Here is a 21,629-nt window from a genome sequence, read left to right on the forward strand (position 1 = left end):
TGCTGTTCCTTAAACACACCAAGCCCTTCACCAAGCGCTTTAAGGCCACTTTCCTCAGGGATCCCTCATTTCCTCCAGGCCTCTGTGCTAACATCACCTTCCTGGGGAGGCCTCCCCCGATGACCTTTATAAAACAGCAAGCCTTGCTCTCACCGCCACGGCAGCCCTGTCCTGCTAATTTATCTTTCTCTCTAACACTTCTCACCACTGGCCATACAGTAGATCTACTGTGCTTCTTCTTCCTTTTTCATTTGTTTTCTTTTTTACCCTCTCATCCTGGAACTGGAATCTAAACTCATTGGAAGCTTTAAGGCATTCTATTCTTGTCCCCATTTTGCAAATAAAGAAACTGAAGTTTAAGGAGGTGGGGGAGCTTGCCCAAGCGAGTAAGGAATTGACAGAGGCTGGTACCCACACTTTCTGATGCCAGAGACCGTGGTCTTCACTGACACACTCTATTGCTTTTCTGTCACAGTCTTAACAAAGGGATGAATGGAGAGCTTTCTGAGTAGACATCAAAGCCCGGGAATGCCAGGTGGTCCCGAGGCCTTCAGAGGCCAGTAAGCAGACAACCAGGATGCAGGCAGATCGGAGAGGAGTGAGAACACAGCTGGACGGGGCCAGACTGTGGAGGACTTTATGTGATGCTCATTACAGATTTCCGAGTAGAGGTTTAAAGAAAGATGACTGTGGTGGTTTAAAAGTACATCCATAAATTTCTTGGACACACCTCTCTTTAAACGTGGAGCCTAACTCCCCTCTTCTTGAATACAGGCTGGACTTCGTTTCATGCCTCTAACAAATGGCAGTCATGTGTGATTTCCCAGGCGAGGTCATAAAAGACACGGGTGCTTCCGCCTCGCTCTGGATGCACAGCTTTCTGCATGTGGCCACGCGTTCCCGAGCCCTCGGTCTGGAGTCCTCTCCACTCAGCAGTCTACCATGGAGATGCCGCACATCCTCTGCTGTGTGCCTTGCCCAGCCCATCTCAGGTCAACACTCCTTGTGGCCCTCATTCCCTGGACTTCTCTGCCTCTCACTCTACTGTGCGTTGACATAATGGATGAAATCTGTTCCACTCTCCCATCCACAAAACTGACTTTCTGCTGGTCTTGACCGCTCATTTCTGAGTGATGCCTGACCACCCAGGCTTCTTATCCATCAGATACCTACCACTTCACTCCCAGGGATTTTTTTTTCTACATCTTGACCCATCAGTGCCACCAAGTCAGAGACAGCTTTCAGCTCCACCCTGGGCTGCCAGATACCAGCTGGTCATGACCTTGCTCAGGCGGCAAATCTTAGCTTTGTGTTGTTCTTTCCTTCACCAAATCATAAAGAGCAGCTTTTGTTTTTGTCTTGTTTCTTTCTACTCTTGACTAACACATAGATTGTCTCTTACTCTAAACACCTCAGTTACTGCTCATTTACCTATTTAAAACGCCAGTGCAGACTATATAAATGTTTAAAACAGTGCACACTATTTAAAATCCTTCCACATTCTTTTTTTTTTTTTTTTTTTGATTTGATCCTCACAATCACTCCCATGGTGACAGTGAAGAGTGTTTCCCCCATTTTGGGAATAAGAAAAGAACTCACGTTCCATGACAACACTGAGCCTTCATTATCAGCTACACTTTCTGACATTTCCCCCCTTGATTTTTAAAATAACTGCTTAAATATTCAATAGTTGTGCTGTGAACTGAATTGTGTCCCCACAAAATTCATATGTTGAAGCCCCAACCCTCAATGTGACTGTATTTGGAGATATGGTCTCTAAGGAGGGAGTGAAGGATAAACGAGGTTTTACGGGTGAGGCTCTCACAAAAGGATTAGTGTCTTTACAGGGAGAGACACCAGAGTGAGCCCACAGGGAGACAGCGGCCGCCCGCAAGCCAGGAACAGAGGCCTCGCTGGACTCTGACCACACTGACACCCTGATCTTGGACTTCCAGCCTCCAGAATTGTGAGAAAATAGATGTTGTTTGAGCCACCCAGTCTATGGCATACTGTGTTAGGACAGCCTGAGCATACTAAGACAAATTGTAATCTTCACTAATGAATAAATTTGCCCATTTAGGAAAGGAAGCAACTCTCTGGGATCAATCCTGGCTCTATTTTACTAATTGGTAACAGTTTTATTGTGTCACTGCTCTTGGATGGGAACTGCATTTTTCTTAGGGTTGGCCTTCAGATGAGCCTGCTTCCAAAGCCTTCTAATTTCCAATAGTTACTTTCTTCCCCAGCTCAGCTCCAGGGAAACAGGGTATCAATTGTGTAATGATTAGGTAACAACTGAAAAGTATAACTCATCTTCTCCTCTGGTCTCTTCCATTTTTCATGAAAAGCAACAAGGGAGGGGTAGTAAGTTTCCCTACAATGATCTGATAATGACTGATGCTGACCGCAGTGGGGAAGAATAATGCTGTAAAATACAGGCCACGGTTTCTGGACGAGGAAGGGAGAGTGTGTGTCGGGGGGGCTGGGGGGATAAAAGCAGGGGTCCACAAGGAGCAAGGTCCCCAAGAGCCTCAGAAACCTCCTCAGGTTTTCCAACATCTCATTCCAGTCGATTTCATTAACAAATATGCCTTCCTAACTATTTCACCCTCCTTTGAATTTCTACCTATTTGACTATTTGCACCATTCTATTTCAGTGAATGCTTCCAAACTTATGTGGTTATATAAATATATCCTGGGATTGTGTCCTGTCTCCTAGACAGATGCTCACCTAGAAGATGACCCACAGAATTGGGCTGAAATCTGGCATAGGGGTGGGCAGTGGACATATATGAAAAATAATACCCATGAGAAATCCAAATGTTGCTCTGTGCTGATCACAAGAGGCGATTAATAACTACTGGTTGAACAGAACTGAGAGACACTTACTTCGTGGGCCTCGTCGACTCGTCATGCTCAGGAGGTGAGTGTCAGAACCTTCCTGCACGGGCTCCTGCTGGTCCTCGAGGTGGGAGTTTTCAGACACCATTTCCTTGGGGCCAGCAGCTGGCAGCTGTGGGCAGATGGTCAGAGGTTGTGACTCCCGGGGCTTTGGTTGACTCAGATCCTATCTCAGGATGAGATGGGTCACTTAGCAAAGGGACAGATTGTAATACTATTCAGATCTAGATAACTGTCATCTCTGCCATGTGAGTCGATGTGGTCCTCCCCTCCCCATCCCTCCAGGGAAGCGGTGTGGATCCTGAGTTTCTCTAAGAGGTTTCTTGGGCAAAATGCTTGCAGCATCCCAAAATAAAATGAATATTTTCACTTTTTCTAGGTATAATGTGTAGCACTTTGTAGAAATCTGGAGGAAAAGAGAAGCAGGGAAATTACAACTGAACTATTTGATCCCAACTCCCAATTCATTTGGAAACAGTTGTCCAAGTGCCTCTGGTTAATCCAGGGCAAAGAATAGCCTCTGGTTCCTGCCCCAGACTCTTAGAGGAGGGCAGGAAGGGGCAAGCGTGGCAATGGAGGCCATGGGTGAGTGATGTCCTTAGGACCAGACAAAGGCTTGGCTCTGAACTCAGATTTACTATGGGACCCTGGGTGAAGTATTGAACTTCTAAACTTCCTTCCTCCTCTGAAAAAAAGGAACTAAAAATAGCCCATTCACTGAGATGCTGCTATATATCAAGCATCATGCAAAGTGCAGACATTCTGGTTTAAATAAATGGCCTGGGGTGGACCTGAGGCATTTAGTTAAAAAAAAAAATCCCCAAGTGATTTTGAAGTGCCACTAGGGTTAAGCAACACTCCTCCAGATTTCTTGCCAACACCCTCAAAACTGCACCTTGTCTGTGACAGACGCTCTTGTGCAGTTCAGTGCGTGAGATGCCTCAGGGAAGTGCTGTGCCTGGAATGACCTCCTCCACTCCATCCCTGCCGCTTTCTGCCGGGCAGTCCAAGCTCCACCCCCCAGGCCTGGTCACCACTGCTCACTGTGCCTGTGGCCTTTGAGCTCTTTCCATCCGCACCAGCCCATCTGCTGTCGCGGGGCCCCCTGGCCCTGGATGCAGAGCCCCTGGCTGACCTACAGGATGGGGTTAAAGCTTTCTCAGTGTCCAGAGGGACCAACGGTATGGCCAGGCAGCACCTCCCACCCCTGGTCCCTCCCCAGGACGGGTCCACACCAGCTGCAGAGAAGGGGGCTCCGGACGGAGCTCGTCCCCACAGGAGTGCTGTGGGTGAGGGGGAGCAGGGAGAGGGGTTTCTTTTCTGACTTGGGCTCTCGGTCCCGGTACCCTTCCCATCTCCCCGGCCACCCTTCTCCAGGCAGCCCCATCACGTGGCTGCTGGCTCAAAATGGCGCTTCCTTCCCCTCCCTCCCCTGCTGGCATCTGGCTGATTCCAAACAAATCACCCATCCACGAGATCGTCCCTGCCTCCCTCCTCAGAGGACGACTCCTTTTCAAGAGAATTTATTTACCTTGAGAAAGTGGAGCTTGCACGGGGATGATCACGGCCAGAGGGCAACTTCTGCAGAGGGCAGAACTGGGGGAGGGGCTGCCTGCAGGCCCGGGAGACGGGAATCAGCCTCTGGTTTCAGCTGAGGTGGAATTTGGGCTTGGAGTTGGAGAGAGTGGGAGTTCCCCAAGGTTTGTAATCCTGCACTGCCATCTATCGCCGGTCTTAGTTTATGACCTTTGATGACAAGTTGGAAGGGGCTTTTTCCATCATTTCTAAACTTCTCTCTGGGGGATGGGAAACACTTTAGAGGAAAAATGTTCCAAATACTGCCCATGGCTTCATTGTGAGGGTCCTCTGTCAGGCCCAGCACAGGGTCCACACCTGGACCATCCACTCGCATCCCTGCCTCTCCCAGCGAAGGCCAAATGCTGGTACCCACAGGAGGATGCGTGGCATCTCTGCATGCAGCGGGTTATTAGCCAACAGCCTGCTAGACAGACTGTGCTTCTTGTCATTGCTTACCTGTTTCTTTCTTTTTTGTCTTGGAACCTTCTTGGTCTTCTTCCGTTGCCCCTCATCTGCATCCTCACCATCTTCAATGAACTCCTTTGTTAAAATGCAAATGGAAGAGTTGTCACTTGGTGTGTGTGTGTGTGTAAGTTGGGAAAGAGTGGTAAGCGAGGACCAGGGGTGTGATTTTTAGGTGTTAAAATTATCATCTTGCCCAGAAGCCTCCACCCACTAACGCTGAGTGTGTGTGAAGGGACAGTTGACCCATCTAAGCAGCCACCACCATCTACTTTTCCCCAAATTGACATGTTCTTGAAAAGCATATCCAAATGGGAAGTCAATGAGATGCTGTTGGAGCTTCCATTGCTTGTTCATGCACAGGGCATCTATTGAGTGCTTAATGTGTGTGCCCGGCCTTGGGGGCACAGAGATACTCCCCGTGACTTCCCTCAAAAGTTGTGATCTAATGAAGGCCACGAACAAATGAATCTGCCAGGACAGATGTTCGGGCCCAGACGGACAGACAACCCCAGCACAGGGTGACATCAGAATCATATTAGGGTTTTTTTTTTCCAGGGCTGTGCTTCTCTGCTCCCTAGCCTGACTATCAGGTGGAGAATAGTGAAAATCCATGTTAAATCACCACAGAAGTCTCAATTTAAAAGAAATGTTTGCAGGTCTATTTGAAAAGGGAGAAATCCTTTAACAGTGCAAACTTTGATTCTTTTCCCATATTATGCTTTCTAAAGTTTTAGTCATAAAATGTTAGAGCCAAACCCTCTCAAGTTTCAAGCTTTCACGTTTTCTAGTCCTAGAGTTTCACAAACCAGAGCACCAGCACCTGTGGGTATAAGAGAAGTTGCAAGAGGAACCCAGAACCTCTCCTGGTACATCTAATTTATTAGGCTTTTTTTCCCCTAAAATTGGGAAATTTCTGTTTTTATACCGAAACGAACTTGGAACACAAAGAATAGATTTTTAATCATCTAAGATGTCAAAAGACACGGCAGGCAGGTTGCTGGGCTAGGTTCCAACCACACAGCGGCATCCTTGGCGTCAGGTTAGAGACGGTGTGAACTTCAGTTGCAGACGAAGGAGCTGAGGTGCCAACCAGGGATGGGTGTAGCTGGGGCTTTTCCTTTGTCTGTGGGACCTGATCTCTCTGACTGATTTTCTGGGTGCAAGGCCCATCCTCACCCAGGCCTCCTTCTTCAGGGCCTATCGGGAATTCTCCAACTTAAATTCTAAGATGATAGTACAGAGGTGTGCAATTGTGGTTCTTAATTCAACACTGTTCTTATTACCTTAGAATAGACTTGTGAGAAAACTATGTCTTTTTTTTTTTTTTCTGGCTTTCCAATAATGTTTTGATCCTCCATCCATGGAAAACTCCAGTAGTAAACTTCAAATTAGACCAAATGTAAACTCCATGAGGGCTCAGGGCTTTTGTTCGCTGCTGTCTCCCCTGGGACCAGAGGCACAGTAAATATCTGTTGCATGAACGGATGAGCATGTGTAGATTTCGGTGATTTGTCAGTACTTGGTATCTTGCTTAAAGTTCCTCTGCATGGTTTTATCTGGGTTCCTTCAGGCTTTTTGAAAATAGCGTATTGTCTCCACTTCTACCTCTGTGGTCTCCAGTGACTGAACGCTGGAGCCAAGAGAGAAGCAAGGACTGAGAGGAAGACTTTCCCTTCTGTTCGGAATGCTACAGTCCTCAAATTGGAGACGGCCTCCCTTCTCTGGTCCACATGGTGTTTAATGATGCTTCACATACAGTGAGTTAGAAGTTGCAGGACTCCATGAGACAGAGGATTCTATTAATGGTTGTAATCTGCCATTGTTGGCCTCATTTTGAATTTCTTTAGAAATCAATGTGCTTCAGCAGAACTGGACCCCACGGTAGGTGGTAATTCAGAACTGCCGTGTATTGGAATTCATGAGATGGTTACAAAGCCACTTCACGGCACTCCACCCTGGAGCTGAGTTTCCTACTCCACCTGCCCCTCTTCTCCACGTGCCTGACATGGCCCCTTCTGCATGCAGTAGGTGTGCAGTAAAGGCTCGTTGCTGGCCTAACTTCCTCACTCACCAGCCCGTGTGACATGAGCCTTAACACACAGACACACCCCCCAGGGACATCTAAGCAGCCACTCACCTCTGTAATTATTTTCACTTTTTCTTCCTTGGGATTCATTTGTGCTGTGTCGGCTCCTCCCTGCCAGGCAAAGAACAAAGAAGTCAGGCCAGCTGAACTCAGGGAAAACATCTTCCTTCTTGTTGACAAACCGGAAGCTGACTTTGATGGTTAGGGGATTGTTGGGGCTGAGCAGACCTGCTATTCACAAGGAGTGCCTTCTTGCGGGTCCCAGGATAGGTGGTGATGAGCCCCAGAGAAGGAAAGAGGCCAGGCCCTCTGTCTCCACCAGCCTGGTGGTGAGCCTGGCTCTCCTGTGTAGGAGCTCGAGCCAGAAAGGGTTCTGCCCCTGGGGTAAGTGGCCTGGTTGGAATCCAGCTCCTAAAAGACTGTTTCACAGCCTCTCCTTTCCCCTCAAACCTTCACCTTCCCTTCTACCTTCACGCTCTACCTTTGGCCTTGGTTCTCATTTCAAGAGCGAAGAGATGGAGGGACGGTATAGCTCGGTGGTAGGGTTCCTGCTCAGCATGCATGAGGTCCCGGGTTCAATCCCCAGTACCTCCACTAAGAAATAAAATGAATAAATCTAATTACCGCCCCCCCCCTGAAATGAGCAAAGAGATGAAGCCAGAGAGGGGTTCCCCAACCTCCCACCCCCCCAGCCCCACCCCCACCACACTGAGTCATGTCCCCTTCTGGGCTTCTGCTTGCTGCTGTGGCCCCTCCCTGCTTCCCTCCGGGACCTCTGCTCCCATCCCCTCCCCTCCCTGCCCAGACAACTTTCCCTCCTCACCTGCATAATCATAATAGGGTCATTCCTGCCCGTGTACAAAGGCTCCTTCCTTGGAAAAAGTTCTCTCTGGCCGTCACATCTCTTCCTAGACGTTACTCAGTTGTTCAGCCCTTTACAGGAAAACTCTTCAAACCCTCTCTTTCCTGAGCGCTGAACTCCCTGAAACTGCTCTTGCCAGGTCCTGTAATGGATTCTGTAACCCGGCATCCCCATGGCTCGTGATCAGTCCTCAGCCCTCACCTCATTTGCCCCGTCAGAGGCATTTAGTAATGAAAGTGACTGGTCACTTTCTTTTTCTTGAAATATCTTCTTCACTTGGCATCTCAGACTTGCTCTCTCCTGGTTTCCTCCGACCCACTGGTGACTGTCTCCTCTCAGGCTCCTGGGCCGGTTTCCCCCATCTTCCGAGCAGCACACCAGCACCTCAACGCCTTCCCCTGCTGAGCTCGTCCTGTCTCCTACTGAATCCCAAATTCACATCTCCCAGAATGCCTGGCCTGCTTGTCCCACAACCTTCCATGCTGCAATACACGGAACTCCACTGTCCCCAGGCCGGTTTGCCTTGGCGTCTTTCTTGAGTCCTCTCTGTCATGTGATACACCGCATCAAGTCCGTCAGAAACCCTGCCCCCTTTGCCTTCAGATTATACCAGGAAACCAAGCACCTCTAAGCGCCCTGCTGTCATTGCCCTGGTCAAGCACTCTCGTCTCCCAGGGGTTTTGCGAGAGCCTCCTGACATCGCTGCTTCTCACTGTGCTTGCTACCTAAAGCCAGTTCTCTGCATTGGTGCCGAGTGAACTGTTCAACATGCAAGTGAGATCATGTCACTCCTCTGCTCAGAATCCTCCAGTGACCTCCCTCTCTCAACAGAGTAAATCCTAAATCCTTTCAGAGGATCTGCACTTGAATCTTCTCACCTCAGGGCCTTTGCACTTGCTGTTCCGTCTGCCTGGAACTCTCTTTCCTGAGACATCTTCCCTCCTCTTTTTCGATTCCTACAGGACTCTGCTCAGATTTCATTTTATCAGAGAGATCTTCCCTAAACACCCATAAAACAATGATAACCTCCCACCCTCCCTCTTCTGAAACTACCTAACCACCTTATCACGATTTCTTTTTCATCGCACTTATCAGCAGCGGACACCTGCACTGATCTGTTACTGTCTGCCCATTCTCATTAGAATATAAGCTACAAGAGGGCAGGAGCGCTTGCTTGTTGTTTACCCCTAGAGCTTAGGACTGTGGCATCTAGTAGACACAACAAATGTGTGTCGAATGAATGACTAAATCACTCTTTATTGTCTGTGTCTCCTTTGGCCACATTCTGGAACCCTTCAAAGCTTCGTGTTGTCCTCGTTGGGCTGCTATGAAGATTAAACAAGAGAACACGGGGAGAAACACCAGGCCTGACAAATCACAAGCCCTTCCTAACATCCACGGAATCTGAATCTTAACTGGGACCTAGTCTTGTAAGCAGCTCATCTGACATGTTCAAGGTTTCATTGACCCTAATGGGGAGTTAGCACATTAAAGGGAAATAAAGCATCTGAAATTCTATTGTCTCCCGTTCAGACCTCCTCACAGGTGACAAAAAATGGAGGAAGGGAAATGGTGAAAGCAGCAAAGAAAATAAAAGGGTGAGGAGGCAATCTAACGAGAATGAGGAGGCAGGTGATAAAAATGAAATGCTACAGAGCATGGACGCTCTCTAAACCCCAGCTCTGGGCATTATGAAGTGAGAAAAAAAAAAGAGCTGTGAAATATCTTAGCAACTGAAAAAATTCTCAGTAAATGAAAAAAATTTTATGTATGAAAGAAAGAGAAGTAGAAAATGAAAAATGTAACAGGGCGGACTTTTTCTCCTCATTTTTTTCTGATCATTACCTTTGAATGAGTTTCTAAGGAAATCAGATGACATTCAAATTTATTTTTCTATGAACACTTTTGCTAAGAAAACTAATCAATTCTACCCAATATTAATATGCAGCTTGTCATCCTGATGTGCCCTGAGTGCCTGTTAGTAGATTCCTATCGGCAGCATCAGAATGAGAGCTGCGATTTACTGCCCTGGCTCTGTGTTCCCACTGGGTCTCACAGTTGCATTTCCAGCTTAGGAGCACATGCCGTAACTTACACAGGGCACACCCGGGCTTTCCTCGGAGGTCAGCCTCTGACAGCTTACGTGATTTGCCATCTTAGTTATTACAGGTCACATTCAGAGTTTGACCCCGAGACTCAGTGACTCCAGAGTCCTCCTCCATGCCGCTCTGCCTCTGTCTCCACACTTTTTCTTGCTTTAGCGATGTCAGTAACTATATAGAAACTCTTCTCTGTTAGCCTGTTATTCTGGAAATATTTACAATGGAAAACTGCAGAGCATTGACCCCACGAGAAAGGGTTTTGGCTAGCCCGGGTCAATGATTTATTTAGTTTAACTCAGTGCAAAAAAACAGAAGATATTTTTCAAGAAAAGTACTGACATCTTCATCCAAACAAATGGACCATTTCTGAGGGTTGTCAGATACTCTGAGGACCTGTGGGAATTCTACAGGATGCAGGAATAAAGGAATGAAGGTATATGGAAAGGGCAGCACTGTATGTAACACAATTCAACCTTAGCTGCTTAAAAAATAATACAGCATATGCGTCCTACTCCAGAACAGGGAAGACATGGGTTTACAGAAAGAGGGAGACCTTTGTAAAAAAAAAAAATTGTATGGACCTGGGTTCAAATTCCAGCTCTATTTATCAGCTATGTGACTTTGGAGCAATGCCTGCACCTCTCTGAGGTACATTTCTGTGTCTGGAAACTTGTGATCATAATTCCTACCTCGGTGAGTGATTATTTTATCAGGGTTAAATGACAGACTGGAGTAAAATGCCTGGCCTGGACCAGGCTCTCGGTACTAGTAAGTGTTACTATCAAGAAAAAGTGATGGGGAAAAGGAGGAGAAAGGGATGGGGTGGGGGAAAGCACTTAGGGTACAGGAATAAAAGTCGTAAGAAAGACCTTAGGTGACGCCAAATTCCCCATTATCATCTTTGGTTGTCAATTTTCAATCTCTGGCACCAATAACCATAGCCCCTCTCTCCCTTCTCCCCGCTGGGCTCAGGGCAGTTTCCTTTCTGTTTCCATGTGTGGTGCTTCTGAAACCTCCCGCTGCCCTCACACCCTTGAGCGTGTGCTCCTTGTAGACAGCACTTTGCCTTTTCTGTCCTATTCTGTTAAAGCCTGGATCCCCGGGCAGGTGCCATGTGCACCCTTTTGATTTCATTACCTAATTCTACCAGTTATTCCAGCCACACCTCCCTGTAGTCAAGGTTAGTGACAAATAGCTTTATGGAATCATTTCATCAGCTCAGGATAACATATGTCGCCTCCAAAGAGTACACAGAAATACCACAGTGGGGCTGTGTGAGGTGACACGTGCCCAGTGCACTTATGTGATGCACTGAGTGCTCCCGGCCCCTCCCTGGGAGAAGTCTCGCTGTGCTGTAAGCACTCAAACCCTTTTATAAACCTCTCATGGCTCTTAGCTCATTGTACTGTGATGATCTGTTTATAGGTCTGTCTTCCCAGTAAGCTCTGAGCTTCTGACCTGCTTTAGCACGTTTTTGCTCACTCTAAACATCTGCACCTTGCTGCAGCCTGGTGCCTTGATGATGCTCAATAAATGTTTGAAAGAATGACTCTGCATGAGCTCTAGGAGATCATTTGAGAGAGATTTCATTCTGGTGCTGAATATACTTGCAGAATAAGTTATACGAAAACCCAGTAAACATACACATATTTCCTGTTAAGCTTTATGAGCCTTTCAGAGCACCTGTTTGCAATGAAGGGAAACAATCAGTTTAAATCGCAGAGGGTAGATTTCCTTGTAGTCTTTTGGTGAGAGCAGCCATCCTTTGTCTGCAACAGCCCTTCCTCTCGTGCCAAGGGATGCGAAGCTAGCAATAACTAGTATCTTGCCTCTCGAACAGTTTGAACTAAAGGGCCCAGAAATGCAGCAGCAAGTGTTTCCGGGAGACCAGAGCACAACAGGATGGCGTGGAAGTCCCGGGAAGGAAGCAGAGAGACCTTCTGGGAGGAATCCCACCCAGAGGCTGGCACGAGCCAGACTTAACATTTCTTGCAAACCAGACACCAGGCAGTGGCTCAAATCAAAGCAGCCCGAGTCATGCTCTATGTTTTGATTCCAGAAAGTAAAACGTAAAAAACAAGGACCCCTGCATGAACAATTCATTAAATCGGCTCAGGGTATCCAGGGGAGAGGCTGAACTCCAAGCCCGCGACGGAAAGCGGACTCCCGCTGCTGCAGCCCTGCTCCCGGGGACAACCGATTTACCTTAAGGAACTTTACAAGGCACTTTGCAGGTCCCGCTTTCTGGGATGGAAGGAAAGTGGAGAGAGATGGGTCTTACTGTTGAATCTTCTAAAAAAAATCCCGGAAGGAAAGGCTGAAGGTCGGGCCGCCCCGGGCTGCTCCCTGGGAAGCTGCAGCCACGTCTCAGCAAAAACACCCGCTTAGCAACCCGTTCCTAAGGACGGTCACTCGCTGGCTTTTTTTTCTTTTAAAGTGACAGGTCACTTGTAGCAGTGGAACACAGGCAGGCGGGGTGAGCAGAGGCGCCCAGCTTGCAGGAGAAGCACAAAGAGAAATCGGCGTGGGGGAGCTGGGTCAAAATTAAGTCCAGCTTTCAGAGCTGTCCCCTCCCGCATGGCATCTGCTCACTGGGCATTTCTGGGAAATGACAGGCGATGCTCAGGGGCGGGTGGTTTAGCATCAGGGCAAGGATGTCTAACTTATCTGCGGCACGGGCTCCCTGGAGGTTGCTCTGGAGTGTTTTCTGGTTCAGCATGGAACAGTAAATGTGCAAGATGAACCCCTGTGTAGTCTGTGAGCCCCACTGAACTTACTGATGGGGGTGTAACTGTTATGGCTCAAAAAGCAAAAAAAAAAAAAAAAAAAAGAGGCAAAGCAGATGGCAGAGAAATGGAATGAACAGACCAAAGAAAGCCACACTCCAAGTACACTAGTGTGTGTGCGTGTGTGTGTGTGTCTGTGTGTGTGTGTGCGCGCGCACATGTGCGTGGTAGGGTGGGCAAGCCAGGCGCAGGAAGGAGGAAGTGAGCTGGCCCACTTTGCAGAACTCCAGAGAGAACTGGGATTTGTCTCAGCAGCGTGATGGGCTGAGTGGTGTCCCCCAGAAAGATACGTTCAAGTCCTAACCTCCCGCACCTCCGAACGTGGCCTTATTTGGACACAGGGTCTTCACAGACGTAGTCAGGTTAAGATGAGGCCATTGGCTGGGCCCTAGTCCAGTAGGACCGTGTCCTTATAGAAAGGGGGGATTTGGGCACAGCCAGCCGTGCACAGAGGGAAGGCCACGGGGAGACACAGGGAGAGCCCAACCAACCAGGCGGGGAAGGCCCGAGGCCCCCGGAAGTGGGAGTGAGACTGGAGCAGACTCTCCCTCGCAGCCCACAGAGGAGACCAGTCCTCTAGCACCGTGATTTCTCACCCTTTTCTCCTCAATGGCAAGACAATTCTGCTGTTTTAAGCCAACCAGGGTGTGGTGCCTTGTTATGGAGGCCCCAGGAAATAACCACAGTCAGATGCCAAGACAAGTGAGGAGGGCCGTGAAGCTGAGCATGGAAGAGGATGTGAACGTCTGTGAACTGGGGGGCTGGGTCCTCAGACCCTCCCTTACCCCTGGCAGCCTGAGGAAGCATGCCCATCCTCCCTGGGGCCCTTGTCTGCCTCCCAGAGAAACTCAGGGTTTCCTCTCCAGGGAAGCTGAGCTGGAGACATTGGTCTCAAGTTCAGGTGCAGCAGAGGGTGGGTGTTTCTCCAGGCTGAAAACTGGGTATGAAATGGAGAGGTGGGCGGGGCACACTGTGAGCCCTTCTCACCAGCTGAGCCGACCACACACACCTGCGATGCCCTGCCCCGCCTCCACCAGCACCAAACTGGAAAACATGGGATGTGATTTTCTGGAGGAGTTCAATGTTCACAAAAAACAGACCCCCCCCCCCAACACTGGCATTTCTGCACCCTCCAGTGAGAGAACTGGCATCTGGCCTTTCCAGAAAAGCATTCCAGAGAAAGTGAGAGGAGCACAGATTAGGAAATTCAGTACTTGTAGCTGTACAGAAAGAGAGAACCCGGAAATGAAAAGGTAGGATTTATCAAAGAAGTCATCCAAGGAAGACTCTCAGAACTGAAAGAAGTCTTTGAATTGAAGGAGACTACCAGCTAGTGCTGGCACAGGGAGCCCACGAGAAAACTGGTCCCTCTCCATTGGTGCTCTGTGCGTGGTGGGAAAAATATTCTCCAGAGACTTCAGAACCATTGGCTGGTGCCATGCTGCTTAAGTTGCCTTATTTATGCTACCTACATCATTTAGGAACCCCCCGAGTGACACATTTTAAAAAATAGTCTCAGACTACTGTATCCCCGTGGGGTGCGAGGCAAGAGCGGACACAGAAGGTTTCTGGAGGGACACACCTTGGAGTAGTCAGTTCAGGACTGCCACAGGGAAACACTGCTGAAGATGCACTCACGATCCAAAGTCAGACACACGAGGGCGAACGGTCAGGAGTCTGCAGACAATCAGAGGGTGCTGAAAGACATCAAGAGCTTCTGACAACACAGGAGAACTGGGAAAAAACAACGGCCGTAAAGGAACTTAAAAGGAGGCTTTGAAAATATGAAAGAAGAGTGAGATACTGTTAAAAAGATCAGGCAAAGGTTAAAAAGAACCAGCTAGAGCTTTTAGAAGTGAATAATAAAGTCATGATTTTTTTTTAAAGCAAAGGATGGGTTCATTACAGAGGAGAGCACTGGAAAATAATGCGTGATATAAAAGATAGATTAAAAAAAATCAAATGTGGCACAGAGAGATGCAAAGTAGGAAAGAGTGGTTGGAGGACGTGGAGGAGAGACTGACAAGGTCCACCGTGTCTCGTGGAGTGAAGAGAAGAGAGAGAGGCGAAACATTGAATGCTGGCTCTTAAAGTTGAGGAATCTCGGTCAACTTCCTTAACGTCTCAAGGTTTCAGTTTCCTCATCTGTGAAGTGAGGTTACTAATAGTACTCACTCCAGCGAGTCATTATAAGGCTTATGAAGTTAATATTCGTCAAGTCCTGGTACATAGTAAATGCTGTAAAGTTTATCAAATAGAAAAAAAAATAACTGTGGGTGTTGTCTTAGCTCAGGCTGTTTAACAAACACCGTAGACGGGGCGGCTTAAACAGTAGAGGTTTATTTTCTCACCGTTCTGAAGGCTGGTAGCCTAAGCCGAGTTGCCGGCTGACTGTTCCTGGAGGGCTCTCTCCCTCCCTCGGCGGAGCCTGCGGGCCTAGTCCTCACGTGGGCTTGCTTAGTGCGCGTGGGTCGCGCAGGCGGAAAGCTCCCTCTTTCTCCTCTTACAGAGCCATTGGTCCTATCAGGTTAGGCCCCACCCTTAAGACCTCATCTAACCTTAATTTCCTCCTAAAATCTCTGTCTCTAAATGTAGTGGCATTGAAGGTTAGCTGTCAGCATACGAGTTTTGGGGAAACACAGCGTATGTTTATCGTAAGAGGTCACCTACTTGAAGTGGTCGGCTGATAAGAGGTAGGGTTTGTTCACAACACTTCTGCTAATCAACCTTCCGGTTACGACCTCCCTAATCTGTTTTTTTTTTTTAATTGAAGTGTAATGATACAAATGAACTTATTTACAAAACAGAAACAGACTCACAGACACAGAAAACAAACTTATGGTTACCAAAGGGGAAAGGTGGGGGAGGGTTAAATTAGGAGTTTGGGATTAGCAGATAGAACTACTATATATAAAATAGATAAACAACAATGACCTCCCTTATCTTTTAATATCTAACTAAACTAAAGCAGTTCGTAAGAATTATACATCTCCTCATTCCACTTAAAAGTTTTTAAAAAGCATCTTTCAAAACTGGCATTTCTGGCACAAATTCTTATGCAAACAAAATAAATGAATCTAGTAGATTTCTTTTCAATCAAAATCCAAAAATACCTTTCTTCTGTGTTAAGTGTTCCTATCTGGCTGAGGAGTTTTAATCATGAATGGGTGTTGAATCACATATCACAAGCTTTTTTTTTCTCCTTCATTTTTCTGAGATAACCAGATATGAGTTTACTTCTTTCATCCCTTAATGTCGTGGATTACATTGACAAGCATTTTAATGTCAAACTTTCTTGCATTCCTGGTATACCCTAAACTTGGTCAAGATATTTTAAAAATTAGTTGTTGGATTTAGTTACTAATATTTAGATTTGTTTTGCTTTAGTGTCGTTACTGAGTGTGGCCTATTGTTTTTCCTTTCCTGTGGTATTATGAAAAATAAAGAATATTCTAATATCAAAAAAACAGACTAATCTTTCTCTCCCTGTCTTTCTCTGTCTATCTCTGTTTCTCTCTGACTCTTTAATGCACACACACACACACACACACACTCTGTTTTGTTAACTTGTCTATAAAACTGTTTGGGTCCAGTGAGATTTTTTTTTATTACAAATACGTATATGACATAAAAATATATATGACATTAACTTTGCTATTTTAGCCATTTTTAAGTGCACCATTCAGCAGCATCAGTTACATTCACAATGTCATACAACCATCATCACTGTTCCCAAAACTCCTTCATTACCTCAAATAGAAGCTCTTTACTCTTTAAACAAGAAATGACAATTTCTTCTTCTTCTCAGCCTCTACGTTATTTTCTGTCTCTATGAATTTGCCTCTTCTACATATTTCATAGAAGTGGAATCATACAATGTTTGTCCTTTTGTGTCTGGCTTTTCACTTAGAGTGTTTTCAAGGTTCGTCTACGTTGTAGTGTGTGTCAGTACATCATTCCTTTTTAAGGCTGAATAATAATCCATTGTATGCATAGACCACATTTTGCTTGTTCGTTCATCTGCTGGTGAACACTTGGTTATTTCCACCTTTTGGCTAATAGGAATAATGCTGCAATGAACAGTCACATACAAGTACCTGTTTGAGTCCTTACTTCCAATTCAATATATATACCTAGGAGTGGATTGTTGCATCACATGGTAATTCTATGTGTAACTTTTTGAGGAGCTGCCAAACTGTTTTCTACAGCAGCTGAGCAATTCTACATTCCCATCAGTCACGGGCAAGTGCTCTAATTTTTGTGTGTCCTCACCAAGCCTTGTTATTTTCCATGTTTTGATGATCGCCTAAGAGCTGTGAAGGGGTACCTCACTGTGGTTTTAATTTGCTTTTCCCTATGAGTAGTGATGCTGAGTACGGTAATTCACTGTACTTTTCGGCCATTTGTACATCTTCTTTGAAGAATCGGGGGTGTTGTGTGTGTGTGTATGTGTTGAGGAGAGGGGTTGGTTGTAGTTAGATTTTTGACCACTATTACAATTTTCTTTATTCTTATAAGCCTATTCAAATTCTACATTTCTTCTTGTTTTAGTATATTACATATTTTTAGGAAATTGTCCGTTCTTTGTTTAAAAATTGATGGCATAAAGGTTTTCAAAATATTCCTTATTATTTTATTTCCTTATTATTTTAAAACTCTAACATGTAGGTAGTTATATTCCTTTTACTATTCCCAGTAACAAACATCCTGTGATCAATCTTGTTATGCTCCTGTGGTGGTTTTAAAACCAAACCTTCAAATTCATTGTTATTCCTTGGAGTGGAGTCTGTTTTCCCTCCCTTTGTGTCTGAGTGGACTTGTAACTGCACTGACCCACAAAGTATCGGGGAAGTGATGCTGGCTTGCTCACCGAGTTCCAAGACTGAGCCATAATAGATAATGTGGTCCCTATGTTGTTTGCTAGAACTTTTGTGCTTAGAGTCTCAAAGAAGAAGTTTGACTACTCTGAGGTCACCATGCTGTGAGGGGGTCAGGCCACCTGGAAAAGTCATGTGCACATTTTCTGTTTGGCAATCTTTGTCCTTAAGTCAAGGCTCTAGAACATGCACCTGAACAAGCCTTTGGAGGATTCTAGCCCCTAAACACTGAGCTACTTCACAGGGTTCCAGTTTTCTCAGCTGAGGCCCCAGATACTGTGGAGTAGAGATTATTTGAGCAGCTCTGCTCTGTTTAAATTCCTGACTCACAGAACCGATGTGCATAACAAAATGATTCTTTTAAGCTGCTGCATTTTGGGACCATTTGTTACAAAGCAGTAATAACTGTAGCAGTCACATCTTTAAAAACATGAATAAATAGATGAACGAATGAATGAATAGATGAATGAAATATAGTCATTATTTTTTTTAACATGGAACTCTGAGGCACATAATTTTTACATGTATAACCAAAAAAAAAAAAAAATGACAAATACATTCAATGCTTTCAAGGGTAATGCCACTAAAGCATGATGTAGTTGAAGCCTCCTTGGAAGATTAGAACACTGGAATAAACATGGGAAAATTATAGCACCTGAGGTGAAACTCCTGTGCTATATATATTGTCTTTGGAAGAAAGCTGCAATGGGGCGTTATTTAAGTCAGTAAATGGCTAAACTATACTTTTCACACCTGGACATATGGAGCGTAATTTCAGCTTTCGATGAATGTGTCATTCTCAATTGGCTCTTGGAATTTTATAATATTTTTGATTGTAGGTGACTCATTTTCCATGAAAGAAAAATGTATCACAGGGGAAAACACATCACTAAAATAAAGCCCAACTTGGAAGCTGAAGAATCACCTTTGAATCATAAATTTTATAAAACCACGTTCTTCAACATTTGATTTATATTTTCCAATTTACTGAATGATATACATCTCCCCCTGCAATATAACTTGAACTCCAGTAAATTTGAACCTCTTGTTTCTATAGTAAATGGAGAGAAACACTTATTGACTCAGATATATTGGTTGTGGAGGCTATTTGTATTTCATAGACAATAAAGCATTTAATTTTCTTCCTCCAGGGCTACGATTTTCAACCAGTTTTGAATTGCAACACTTTCCTCTTGCTTGCTTCATTTCACAACATTCTCACTTCCTAAGAGAGCTGTCTGGGCTACTGAGAATAAAATGCTGTAAGAATCATTTTATTTGGAGGCATATGTCATGATTTGAAATAACTGCAGACTCTCTTACATAGAGGAAACTGCTGCTCCAGTATGAGTAGTGAATTCTCACATTTCTCTCATTGGAAAAGTTATTTTCCTACATTTTTCACATTCTCTTTTTTTCTAGCTACTTCCCTTAAGTGCATCTCACAGGTATGACCGGCATCACCAGCCTAGGGGACAAATAACATCATGACATTCTCATTTTCTAATTAGTTGCTTGAAAATGTGCTTGCTTTTATTAGCAGGACATCCTTGAAGCCTCATTTTCACTTGGAGTTGTTCATAAATGTTGAGAAGTTTACTTGATTCAAACAGTAGTCCTGTATCCAGATGCCAATGAAGAGAGAACAGAGTCAGCCAGCAGGCTTCTGTGGGAAATGGCTCCCAAGAGGTCTGAGCATTTTTGCCCTCAGCTACATCGATGTGTCTGATGCTCCAAACACCCTTACCAGCCTCCTCACATTTGAATTTCCAGGGTTACCCGCTTCTATTCTTAACAGTGCTTCTCAACCAGGGTTGAGTTTTGCCGTCGCAGGGGACATTTGGCAGAGTCCGGAGGCATTTTTGGTTGTCACAACTTGGGGGAAGGTATGATTGGCATCTGATGGGTAGAGGTCAGGGATGCTGCTAAACATCCTACAATGCACAGGACTGCCCACCTCCCCAGAGGGAGAATCATCTGGCTCAAAACGTTGATAAGCACCAAGGCTGAGGGACCTGGGTTTCTCCAATATGGTTCACACCAACATGATCCACCAGGGTTCACAGCATCTGGAGAGGTTTTTGACCTCAATCACAGCTCTGCCTGAACCAACAACTACACACCTTCCTCCTGTCCTCCCCGACCCTGGTCCCTGTCATCTGAGTCTTGATTAGAACCACTGTCACCAGTACACAGTCCACAGCCCCCCTCTCCTCAGGTTGCATCCCTCCCCATAATGCCAAGGATCTTTTCTGGTTAATTAACTCAAAATTAGGACCATCAAGGTTATCAGAGAGGTTTTAATGCTGTTGAAATTTAGCAGGAAAGACATCAGTGTCTAAATCTCTTTCATCCCCAGGACATTTTGCAAATTTATTCACTGATATCAAAGACTGCAAGGGACATTTGGAAAGGGCAGCGTCAGCCACGTTACAGAAAATCCTGTGACATCCCCACTTCCCAGGGCAGTGGGCGTCCCCCTGTCTTACATCTGCATAATCAAAAGAGGTGCACAAGTGACCCTTCGCTGAAACAAGTTCTTATCCAAGGAGAATTGCTGGGCTCACTAGATTGATGAACAGCTGACAGTATCTTCTGATAAAAAACATTATACCCTGCTTCCCTCTGTACTTTGAGTCACCTATTATTTTCCCATGTCCTGTGATGTCACAAATTGTATTGCATTTCCTTCGAATGCACAAATGCTAAAGTAACATAGACAGTTTGCTCGACTCTGTTTAGGAAGGATCACTCTGCTGTTTCCAGGTCAAGAATTTTCATGTCTCTGCTATCTGCAGATCCCTGTAGAGGCAACCGTGTTCTGTCTCCTGATGCAGAATTCTCGGGGACCTGGTAGGGGATCTGGGTCCTTAAATTGGTGCAGATGATATATGGGTATAGAGAGTGCCTGGAGGCATCTATACACCATTCCTGGTTTCTGCCAAATTGGGAAGTGGTATTTCTAACATCCTTAGATGGACCAGGGTAAAAATAGAACTTTCTTGGACTTGCCTCTGATTTAAATCATGCTGTTGATATTTTTGGAAATGCACGACAGATTCCGAAGATCTGTCTAGCAAGTGGATTTCTGGAGTAAGAGCCATCTGTCAGCTGGTAGCTGCCTGTGTTCTCGCTCCACGAGAGATGGAATTCGGAGCAGAAGGAAAGGGACACTTGCCACCATGCACCTTTCTGCTCTCTTGGGCTTGGACTGTGAGGGGCTCTGACACACTCGAGGAGTTTCCTGGGGTAGTAGGGAAATTGGGACACTGCCATATGATGTCTAACCAGGGCAAGACAGGGAAGCAATCCTGCATTGCCTGGCCAGCCTCATGACGGTGGCCTGTAGGTCTCAAGTACCATCACCTCCAGTAACCGTCTTTTAATAATTGTTATAATTCCTCTCTCATTTCTCTGAGACTTGAGTCAAATCTTGTAGTTGTTCCAACATGGTCTTATGTGTGCTGAGGGGAATTGCAGGAGGGTTAATATCTGTGCTTGGGATGGAAGGACAAGGAGGAGATTAATTTCAGGAGCTAGTCTGATGGCATCAGTGGAGATTTCTAGATCCTCAAAAGCTGAGTGAACTCTAGGAATAATAGTTGGGGGAAGGAGACATGAATTTTGCCTCTTTCCATATGAAGATTCTCTACCTTCACTGGGTTATTTTACCAAAGGATGCTGGAGTTTACACATACATTCTTCAAGATTTGGATCTATGCTCGAAAATCTTCAGGGCTGTGTCCTCATTCACATCTCCAGTAACAATGGGCACGGATCTATGGTTGATAACCAGACTTCTTTCTTTATTCTCGCAGTACTTAGCACTAGCCTAGTGGTTGTCATGTCATTTTGCCTTTCCCACTGGGTTCTTATCACTCAGGGAAATTCCTGGCACATAGTAAACACTCAATAAATACGTGTTGAATGACTGAAGGAACAAACCAACACATGAAGGAAAAATTTTATTGG

At 45.7% G+C, this 21,629-nt stretch overlaps 1 protein-coding gene across 6 annotated transcripts in view; it reads right to left on the bottom strand.

Moving 5' to 3' along the window:
- CC2D2A (coiled-coil and C2 domain containing 2A) overlaps positions 1-12,385 on the bottom strand; it is a 114,362-nt gene extending 101,977 nt beyond the window's left edge. For 2 of the 6 annotated variants that reach the window (XR_012501493.1, XM_045508695.2), the window contains exons 1-6: positions 12,200-12,385; positions 7,082-7,141; positions 4,936-5,019; positions 4,433-4,513; positions 3,946-4,036; positions 2,890-3,013 (exon numbers count right to left, since the gene is read on the bottom strand). Coding sequence is in view for 5 of the 6 variants with exons in the window: in XM_045508695.2 (XP_045364651.2) it covers positions 2,890-3,013; positions 3,946-4,036; positions 4,433-4,513; positions 4,936-5,006 (367 nt within the window). In the remaining variant the exon portion in view is untranslated. Of the gene's footprint in view, positions 1-2,889; positions 3,014-3,945; positions 4,037-4,432; positions 4,520-4,935; positions 5,020-7,081; positions 7,142-7,853; positions 11,556-12,199 lie in introns of those variants that run through there. The other 4 variants (XM_074350004.1, XM_074350013.1, XM_074350009.1 and 1 more) reach the window with 4 other exon arrangements.
- Positions 12,386-21,629: the final 9,244 nt, after the last annotated feature.

The sequence above is a fragment of the Camelus bactrianus genome, chromosome 2 (genome assembly GCF_048773025.1).
Source record: "Camelus bactrianus isolate YW-2024 breed Bactrian camel chromosome 2, ASM4877302v1, whole genome shotgun sequence".
NCBI lineage: Eukaryota > Metazoa > Chordata > Mammalia > Artiodactyla > Camelidae > Camelus > Camelus bactrianus.